The sequence below is a fragment of the Egretta garzetta genome, unplaced genomic scaffold (genome assembly GCF_000687185.1).
Source record: "Egretta garzetta isolate BGI_Z169 unplaced genomic scaffold, ASM68718v1 scaffold1063, whole genome shotgun sequence".
NCBI lineage: Eukaryota > Metazoa > Chordata > Aves > Pelecaniformes > Ardeidae > Egretta > Egretta garzetta.
The window spans coordinates 57587-68159 of NW_009259103.1; the positions used below are offsets into that span (position 1 = coordinate 57587).

Sequence of the window (10573 nt, forward strand, 5' to 3'; positions counted from 1 at the left end):
GCATGCCGCTGGCCCTCTTGGCCACCTGGGCACCCTGCTGGCTCCTATCCAGCCCCCTCTCAACCAACCCCCCCAGGACCTTTTCCGCCGGGCAGCTTTCCAGCCCCTCTGCCCCACACCTGGAGCGCTGCCTGGGATTGTGGTGACCCCAGGGCAGGACCCGGCCCTTGGCCTTGTTGACCCTCACCCAATTGGGCTGGGCCCGTGGATCCAGCCTGGCCAGGTCCCTCTGCAGAGCCCCCTCCCCCCAGCAGATCCACACTCCCACCCAGCTTGGTGTCATCACCTTCTGCCCAGCACTGGGACAGTGACTTCGATAAGCCCTTAGCATCCCAGGCCAGGGGAACGGAACAGACACAGCCTTGGACCAAACACCGAGCCCAGTTCCCACCTGAGCACACATGATGATGAGGTCTGTGTTTGTCCTCAGCCAGTCCAGGAACACCTTGACTGTGAGAAGCAGCCCTTCGTTGGTCACGATCTCTAGCTTCTCCTGAAGGGATCGCTCATTCCTGCAGGATTTGTTACTTGAAATGCTTTCCTCAGAGTCAGACACATCATCTGGAAAATGAAGGGAAAAGCAGGATGGCAGGCATTAAACTTATGAAGCCAAGCCCTACTGGTACGAGAACAGCAGTGGGTTGGTAAGGGATACATTGAACTTCTCAGTGCCTCCACACATCCTCACAAAACCAGTTCCCTGTCCTGTTGATAAGAGGGTATCACTATTGTATTTTCATCTTCGCTAGGAGAAGACTGCTAAAATCTCCCTGTGAAAGTCTGACAAATGCCTTCACCTCTGCAGCAGCCTCCGAGACGCTCACTAACAGAGCAGGGGGAAGCAGAAGGTGCCAGCACAAGGACCGTATCATTTACTGCAGAGAACAGAGCCAGCGATGACCATTTAGGTCAACGTGCACCAACCTTCGGGCTACGCAAGAGAAGAAAATGGTAGGGCTATTTTATGAGCCAGGGCCCAGGTGATTTTAAATATTGAATATGCTTTGCTATTTTGTAATTCTACAGACCTGAGGATCTCAAAGCCACCGCCAATGAAACTGCATGAGTGAGCAACCCGAGGTCAAGGTAGCGGCAAGCTGGGAATCAACGATGCATTTTGCTACGGTCCCTTATTTTAATTGCACAGTCATTTCTGCCTATTAGCACAGCAATTATCATTCAATAAACCCTCAGAATCAAAAGGGAGGAAGTAATTTATTCAGAAACCATCCCTGATAGAGTGTTAAGACCATTAAACGGCTCGAGTTTTAGAACAGCACAGCTGAGGCAAGGAGAGCTCAAAGCTAAAAAGCACATGGGGTTAATTCATTCAGCCTGGCTCATTCACCCTCTCATTTTCTACATCTATAAAAGTATCGTGGCCACACTATTCAAATACATTCCTGGAGCTGCAACATCTGTGTAACCCATTGAAGGAAAATGTTAAACAGACCAAAAATCGTTTGTTTCTTCCTTTCCCCCCATCTCTTTCAAGTGGCTGTGAAGCAATGCCGGGAGCCACTAAACATTAACATGATCTAATACTCCCCCTTCAAATCCTGGCCCAGGCAAAGCCGGAATCTTGCCAGTGCTGCAGGCCCATTTAATTTGGCAGCACAATGCAAAAATGTTTCCTTGCTCCAGGGAAGCTGGGAGGAATGACAAACAAGACTGAACAGGCCCATGTGGTTTTATCTGAAATACAAACAACTCCCTATAGTGCATCAGATCTCCCTTTCAAGCTGGTTTTTTCCCCCCAAACGTTACTCAGTTGTGTAAGTTAAACGGTAATAAGAGACATCGCAGCTCCACCTGCTGTGCATCTGCAGTTTAGTTCAACGCCGAGCTGTGCATCTGCACACAGAATCCCAGCCTGGCAGGGGCTGGAAGGGACCTTGGGAGCTCACCCAGTGCCACCCCCCTGCCCAAGCAGGCTCACCCAGAGCAGGGGGCACAGGACAGCAGCCAGGCGGGGGTTGAAGATCTCCAGAGAAGGAGACTCCACAGCCCCCCTGGGCAGCCTGGGTCAGGGCTCAGGCACCCTCACAGTCAACAAGTTCTTCCTCCCGTTCAACTGGAACCCCTTCTGCTTCAGTTTGTGCCCATGGCCCCTTGTCCTGGCGCTGGGCACCACTGGGAAGAGTCTGGCTCCAGTTTGGTTCAACCCCGAGCTGTGCATCTGCAGTTTGGTTCAGCCCTGAGCGCTCAGCGAGGCAGCAGAGGGTCACGGCAAGAGGTCCTCAACTCCTCTCGCGTGCACCTAGGTCACATCTTACAGACAAGCTCCTATGAGAGCTTTGCAGACTTGATAATCCGACATGTCCTGGAGAACTTCCTGGACTGCATCTGCACTGTCCATCAACAGAAGTGCTCGTAAGGGTCTGATTACGGAGATTTCACATGTGGAAAAGGGAAGATAATCCAAATTTTGTAATACCTGCTGGAATTATCCTCTGTATTATCAGATAACCCTGGCTGACTGCAGGTGTTTCCTTTGCTCAGTGCACATATTCCTGGATGTCAAGCCGTAACAGTAAAGCTTCACGAAACACCCAACCCAAGACCTGCCCAACACTTGGGCAACCTGCTCCTCCAAACCTGGCTGAAGGAGAACTTGCACCACAAGAAGGGGTGGATTTTAGCAAACAGACTGCTACGGCTTGCAGTTTTCTACGCAGAACTGCAACAACAAAGCTTTTGAACGAGGTCACCGATCCTTACCTTGCTCTGCCAAGCCGGGCTTCTCCAGATCCCCATTGACACATGGCTTGCTTTCTATTCCATCCTTCAAGACGGGCGGTTCACTGTTCGGTTTCAGAAGGATGTTGCTGAAAGTGGGAGCCAAGCGAAAGCAGCGTTTGGTCTGAAACAGCTGGGTGGACATGGCCTGGAGGTTACTGGCTATGCTCGCGTCATTAGTGCTCAGGGAAGCCGGCCCATTGACTGCTGGATCCGGAGCCTCAATTTTAGAGATGCTTGGGCTCTTGGAGTCCCCCAGCCCACTACCATCCACACAGTTTTTTAAGGCCTCTTTGGGCCCACTTTTGCCTCGGCCGCTCCCCTCCTCACCCGGCTCATCCTCCATGTCCTCCAAGTCGGACCGAGATTCTTGGCTGTTCATGTCAGAGTCCGTCTCCACATCAAAAGCCGCTTCTGCTTCCTCGTCACTCTTCTCCGAGCCACTTTCTGAGCCATCGCTGCCCTTTGTAGAGCCCTGGCTGGAGTCAGAGTCAAAGCCCTCGCTCAGGTCACTCTCATCCACCTTCTGGGGGTGGCGGCGGCGACGCAAACAGGAGAGGCGGGAGTATTTCTTGCTTTTCTTGCAGTCATTCTTCCGCTGTTCCTCGCTGGGCTGGTGATTGGCCAAGTCAGCTTCAGCTTCCTTCTCAATCGAGTTCAATGGCTCCCGCGGCTCCTGGTCATCTGCAGTCATTTAAAATGAGACCACAAGTTAAGAAAGCCCCGATGTGTCACACAAGCTGCTTGCCAGCCCTGAGCCTGGGGAACCAGTAGTGCAAATTTCAGCCATCACTTCTCTTGGTGTCTTTAACCAGAGAACAAGTAATGGCAACCCTAGAAGAATGATTCACTCTGTAAAAGGTGCCCGGAAAGACTCTGGAAGCCTGGATTCCTACAGCCCAAGCTGTGCTGTTCCGTTATCAGCCAGCCCCGGTGCTGAATGCTGCCAGACCAGCACAAAATACACAGTTGAATCTTAAATCTTTTCCCCAGCTTTCTACAGTCCGAGAGCCAAGTGACCACCAAGCAGGGCAAGGGCATGTGCCAGTCAGCTTGATTAAACCAGCCACTCCCCCCTGCAACTAGACTGAGCTGACCTAATCCTTTCCTTGACCAACATGCTCCCAGCCTTTCCGGCAGCCCTCCGTCACCCTGACAGCTTCAAATCCCATGCAGGGGAGGAATCATTCATCGTTCAGGAAAACTCCAGCCTTGCGTTCTGTGAAATCTCACAAATTGACCGTTTGCAGGGGAAAGATTCGGCAGTTTTATTCTCTGCTCAACAGGATCCCCCCAGAAACTAAAGATCTGGTTTTGTCTGAGCAGAGCATGGCTCTGCCCAGGTGTTTCACCTGAGATCATCTCCTCAGTGGAGGAGAAAAGACTCCAGCAAATAACAGCAAATAGAGAGACAGAAAATAAGGAGCACAGATGGGAGTAAACAGATGATGCACGAGCTGCCAAGAGATACAGAAAGATCACTCCTCACAACAAGGAAAGCAACATGTTCATCCTCTGATGATCCTGATGCTCACAGAGAGCGTCTAAGTGGAGACCACCTCAGCAGATTACCCATCTTTGGGGATTTCAGCCCAGCAGCCAAAGACCAAGATGTCTCCAACGCCACTCAGGCACTACACTACAAAACCCATGCCCAGGAAATTGAGGAAAGAAAAGTAAAAGCCAGCCCTAAGGGCAGGCAACTGGGGAAACCCAGCCTATATCGTCTCCGCTCTCTTACCTGTGCCATCACTCTGAAAGGCTGGGACTGGATTTTCCCCTTCTTCTAGCTCTGCCTGCAGGCGAATATTGACGTGATTTATCAGGTGAGAGAAGAGGGCCAGCGTGAACGCGATGGCTGCACTGTACTGCTTCGAACCTGCAACAAGACAGGGTAATGAGACCGACCACTAATCCAAAACATGAATGCCAACTACGACAACATCTTCAGCCTAACTGGACTGCTGAATGTTAATCACTACCTTTCCGAATGGCTGAATAAAGCACTGGTTACCTGCCCTCTTGAGGCTGTGAACGCTCATAAGGCAGATGATCACCATGCGGAAGATCAGGAGATCAGGAAGGAAGGAGTAGCCACTCTCATACTCTTCTTCATCTTCACTAGTTGAGCTCAGATTAGGAGGAGAGGGCAGGTAGAACAAGCACAGGTTGAAATCCTCCAGCACAGACTGGCAGAGAGATGTCAGCTCAGAATCCAGAGAGCTTAACGAGAAGAAAAAATAAACAATTATTATTCAAGACTCGAGCTCCTAGCAATGTCTGCATGGAAACTGAACCAAAACTGGCAGTTGGGCCATCCTTTAGCATTCGACAGGATGAAGCACCAGGCAACAACAGCGATGGGAAGCAAGTGAGATGAGTCAGATTATGCTTTCCTCTCCAAAGCTGCTAAAGATAAATGACAACCACAGCACCTCCCTGCAAAGAGATGGGTCACCAAAAAATACACGCCCTTTCCCTGGGAGCTCAGGCAGTAGCCATTCAGCTCCACAGGGCACTTCAACACTAAAGGTAGCAAAAGTTTGGGATCCACTGCTCAGTTAAAGGATTACATTGCAGCACACAAACCGGGGACTCGACTTTTCCTCCTCCCATGGCTCTAACTTCCAGCCCTATAGGAACACTCCAAAATCCTCTGTAGCCGTTAGCTACTTCAAAGGAAGCACCCATGGTATTCAGTATAACGGGTGATGGCAGTCTCCTAGTTACAAAATAAACCCATCTGCAAAGCATCTCGCAAATCCTTTTCAGGGGGGGGCAATGTGCTTGAGAAATTGAAGTAATTTCCGATTTTCTTAAGCGCTAAATATGTGTTAAGCAGATCTTAAATGAGCCTTGAAGTTCCACTCCGGTATAAGTCAATATTTGAAAGCTAATCCCATAGCAGGCTGCATTAGCAAGGGCACAGCCAGCAGGTTGAAGAAAATTATTATCCCTCTCCATTTGGCACTCCCGAGATGGCATCTGGAGAACGGCATCCAGTCTTTGGGACCCCAGTACAAAAAAAAAACCCCAACCAAACAAAAAGACACTGACAAACTGGACTTAGTCCAGCAAAGGACTGTCAAGGGGAATAGAGAACATGATGTACGAGAAGAGGCAAAGAGAATCAAGTTCGTTCAGCCTGAAAGAGGAAGGTTCGGGGGCCATAATCTTCTGTTTTCAGAAGTCAGGTGGCTATAGAAGACTGAGTAAGACTCTTCTCACTGGTGCGCAGCAAAAGGAAGGGAAGCAATGGGTACGAACTGCAGAAGACGAAAATGAGACAAGGAAAAAAAAAATCCACAGCGAAGGTGGTAAAACACTGGGAGGGGGACCAGAGAGGTGTGGAATCTCTGTCCTTAGAACCACTCAAAACTCAGCTGGACTGAGCAACCTCATCTGACTTCACATCTGAGTCTCCCTTCACAGTGGACCCTACTTTGGGGGAGGACTGGACCCCTAGAAGGCCCCTTCCAACCTAAACTATTCCATGATGAGTTTAACTGTATAAGCCCTTTAAAACACCTGCTCTAGTTCAAGCAGCAAGAGGTTAATTTACAATCACCTGAAAACCTCCCAGCAGAGACAGAGAAAATCCAAGGGATACAAAAAATAAAAGAAAAAAATAAAAAAAATAAATAAAAAAAATAAAAAAAATCACACAGCTGTACAAAGCTTTCCATTTATTCCAAGAACAGGTTATGCGATTTGTTTCTTTGAACAAGGTATTTGGTTACAGACTTCCAAATGCAACGCACAGCCCTGCACACACACAGACAGTGACTCTTTGCTGTCCCATCAGCCTAAATCCAGTGCTTGCCAGGAAAAAGCATTTGATGACTGAATGAGGCAAGAAACCACCAAAGGCATAGTATAGCAGAGACAAGCCGCGAGGCTCAGGAGTTCAACATTCACTCAGCTACTGGCTTGATTTAGCCGCAAAGTATTTAACTCTTTGGTATTTTGGCCTCCCTTGGAGGCCAGTCTCCACCCTCCCTCCAAGGTCAGAAGACTAAAGTCTTGGACCTTTTGGCAGAAAGCCTCAGCACAGGCACTGTTACCCAACTCTGAATACCCGCTACTGTGAGTTATCAATAGAAGATATAATCTGCCATAACCTTACCTGCTCTTTGGCTGCAAAAGACTCTGCAGGTACATAAAGCTCACCAGCAACCTCTTAATGTCTTTGCCTCTAAAAAGATCAAGAAGAAAACACTGTAAAGCCGGTACCCCATCAGAGAGATGGACAATAGATTAACAGAGCTCTATTAATAGGTAAATCAGGTCCCAGTTGAAAACTACATTCTGATGAAGCTGGAGAAAAAAAGGCAGCTGATACACTTCTAACTTTCACCAAGATATCTCAACCCTCGTGAACAGCCACCAGCTCCAGGGGGGAGTGAGAAAAATCTCTCACCTCAAACTCTACACCCAGCCAGCATTTCGCTTTTCTCCTGAAATTAGGACCTGAGAGATCAAGAATGGGATCTAGACCGGGCTTCTCAAGATGCTGGGAACAGTCACTACCTTGAATGGGCCGTCTAATCAGTTCCCACTTCCCAGAAAGACTCTACTCTCAACCCAGAGGGTGACACTGGTGGCCTGCAAACCTGCAGCCTGCACCCCTCTCCTTTTCTTTTCCCTCTTACCTTTTCTTGCTTGGAGACAACTTCCTGGTCTCACATTTCTTCAGCTGGTGATACATTTTGGCTGCTTTGTCATACAGCCGCTTCAGGTTCCCATAGGCACCTTCAAAGGACACTTCAGACTGGATACTTGAGGTACCAAAATAGAACACATCAAAAGTTACTTTGCCACAAGGTGGGTCACATTTTATGGCTTTAATTCACTGGAAAGTTATTCAGGCATCTAAGCACGAAGACAGGTACCCAGTGCTTTTGTTGGAACATGCTGGGCTACTTAACTCCCACCGATGTCTGCAAACCCCACTCCAAGCTGCACCACAGCTCCATCGCAGTGTTTACACACCTTTTCAAATTTGTGCCTTAAGGCCATGTTCAGCAAACTGAATTCCACCCACCTCACTCGGCACCTCCACTCCCCTTCAAACCTGGCTCTCTGGCACAGGCAGAGGGTCTCAGATGAAACCCTCGCCCTCCAAGTGCAGCCCTCCACAGGTATTTTTGTGATCAGCATGATGGGTTTGGTTTGACCAAGGCTCCTTCTTATTATCAGTCCTGCTCAAGGGTGAAATAAGCCCATCTCTCTTCCCCCCCCCTCCCCTGAAACTCATGCTCTGAGAACAGTCACAAGTCCAAAGTAAAGGAGAAAAGAATCTGGACACCAGCAACCACAGTGCACTGATTCGCTGTCCAGAAAGCCAAGACCCTCACGGACACTCACCAGCGTAAGTAGCAATAGGTGGCTTCCACATTGTAGTATTTGCTCCCTGCCAACGTCCCCAGCTGGTTAAAGGGCATGCCTGTCGTGAAAGAGAGGGGCAACAGAATTAACTTACAACCCCCTAAAAGCCCTGCTAGAAAGCTCCTTTCCCTCTCACTACATTTCCACACAGGAGGGAAGCCAGGAAGGAAGCAGTAGTAAAGTTGCAGTACAAAGGTCTGCACTACTCAATCCCTTTGCCACCCAGGTTTGGGGTTGGTTTTTTTTCTGTTTAATAGCGCTTTTAGATCCTCCCCACCTTCCTGTCGGTTATCTACATAAGAAAGCAGAGCAAATAACACCTCCTCCTCTGTATTAGTAATGCCATAGCTTTGACGCTGTATTCCTCTTGACATAGACATCACCTTACCAGCGTTTAGGAGTTTTGTTCCAGCTCATAAATTTCTGTCACTTATTGGTATTTGGGATCAGCCTAGCAAACAGCTCAGCAAGAACTCTACAGAGACAGCACAGGGAAAACGTTTTTCTGGAATCGAACACTTTTGAAGGTAAGACAGGCCCTCGACTCTTGCCACCATGTGTTCTCATAAGCACTCACTTCTGAAGGAGAAAGCAGCACGTGAGGGTTTTTTGCAGGGGTACAAAGAGGGAGGTGGCCAATAATACTCCGCTTCTGGCAACAGGCAGCTGGATCTTTCCTTAGCCAGCCAAGCACACCTTTACCACAATCGTGGAAGTCTGAGCTTCTCAGAGGTTATCAGGTGAGTAAATTGAGGTCACTGGCGAAGAGCACCTTGGCTTTAACTCCTCTCTTTGGCTTGCCAGCAAGAGAGAGATTCGCAAAGGAGGAAGTCATTTTAACCAGAAGATAAAACCACTCCTCTCTCAGCAGCAGGATGTAAACCTGACCAGCGTAGTATCACAGAGTATTGTTTTTAGGTTGCGGCAACATGATTTTAATGACTAAAAATTCACAGTAACTCACTCACCGATTTGTGGTGCAACAGAAAGGGCTTGATAGTAAAACCGCTCAGCCAGCAACTCCGTGTCCACACCTGCCAGTTCGTTCTGATAGCGAGCTGAAAGAAAACCACACGCCACACATCAGAAACCAGAAGGCAGTATCTTCTCTTCCCTTCTGCAGAGAAGCACAGCTTCCATGCAGAATAAAAATACCACAAAACTAGAAATACTGGCCAAATCAACAGATCCATCAAAGAACTGCTCTTGGCAAAACACAGAAACGTACAGGGTTTGCCAGGCCCGTCTGAAGCACTTTTGTTTTAACTGCGCTATGTGGCACATCACAACCCCTGCCGCTTCGAGCGGAGGGGATATCCCTCAGCACTTGTGGCAGCATGTAAGCAAGAGGAAGAAATTATTCTGCTCCGTGTGTGAAGTGCTGATTCATTTATCCTCAAAATAACTCAAGAGTTGCGCTCCGTTTTCCAGTACCTCAGACTATATTCTACCACAGCAGAGTGTGAAATCTAAAGCAAGACCTAATAAAATACCTGGCTGCGGATAGGACAAGGGGTAATGGTTTTAAACTAAACCAGGGTGGGTTTAGACTGGATCTAAGGAAGAAATTCTTTCCAGTGAGGGTGGTGAAACCCTGGCAGGGGTTGCCCCGAGAGGGGGTGGAGGCCCCATCCCTGGGACCATTCCAGGCCAGGTTGGCCGGGGCTGTGAGCAACCTGATGTGGTTCAAGGTGTCCCTGCTCCTGCGGGGGGGTTGGGCTGGGTGACCTCTAGGGGTCCCTTCCCACCCAAAACATTCTATGATTCTATGATAGACTGGACTTTATTCCGGTTTTGGGGGGGTTTTTTTGGACAACAGGAAGCATTTTGGAAACCTTAGGTGAGCACATTTCTCTCCCACCAGTCAGGTAAATCATTCTTACTACCCCCACAAGACGTCTATTTGCAATGCCATTTTTAGGCTGATTCACGCGCGATGATAATGCCAAACAGCTTTCAAGAGCTCGAAGGCTGCTGCGTGTCAAGCACATTTACCCGCGCCACACTTCAAATAGCTGTTTTTCACACAGTTACATGTTTTCACACTGCCTTCACTCCCACATGTTCACCATCAGGCAAGAAGCTGACACACTTACGACACGCTTCAGGAGGTCGTGACTGCGGGATAGACACATCTGCTATAAAAAGGCTGACACGCAGCCAGACACAACGACAGAGCCTGGGGCTTTGCAGTGGCCAACCACTCTGGATTAATAAACAATATTGCTTAACAAATCTGATTTTCAGTCCCACTTGGGTTGGGGAGAGTGGCTGCGTAAGGCAACCTTAAAGCAAGTCTGAACTGAGAAGTAGGCCCACATCGAGTTTCCTTCCCACTGTCCAAACAACATAAATAAAAGCAAAAGCTTCCTTTCTTACACAGCCACGGATACAGCTGTTTATCAACAGCAAACTCCTTATTTGCCTGCCCAAAAAATCTGCAGTT

At 48.7% G+C, this 10573-nt stretch overlaps 1 protein-coding gene across 1 annotated transcript in view; it reads right to left on the minus strand.

The window, feature by feature from the left end:
* SMG5 (SMG5 nonsense mediated mRNA decay factor) overlaps window positions 1-10573 on the minus strand; it is a 22761-nt gene that overhangs the window by 7063 nt on the left and 5125 nt on the right. The window contains exons 5-12 of the mRNA XM_035890831.1: window positions 9096-9185; window positions 8107-8185; window positions 7392-7517; window positions 6866-6934; window positions 4754-4962; window positions 4481-4618; window positions 2722-3423; window positions 392-561 (exon numbers count right to left, since the gene is read on the minus strand). Of these exons, the coding sequence (XP_035746724.1) occupies window positions 392-561; window positions 2722-3423; window positions 4481-4618; window positions 4754-4962; window positions 6866-6934; window positions 7392-7517; window positions 8107-8185; window positions 9096-9185 (1583 nt within the window). The remainder of the gene's footprint in view (window positions 1-391; window positions 562-2721; window positions 3424-4480; window positions 4619-4753; window positions 4963-6865; window positions 6935-7391; window positions 7518-8106; window positions 8186-9095; window positions 9186-10573) is intronic.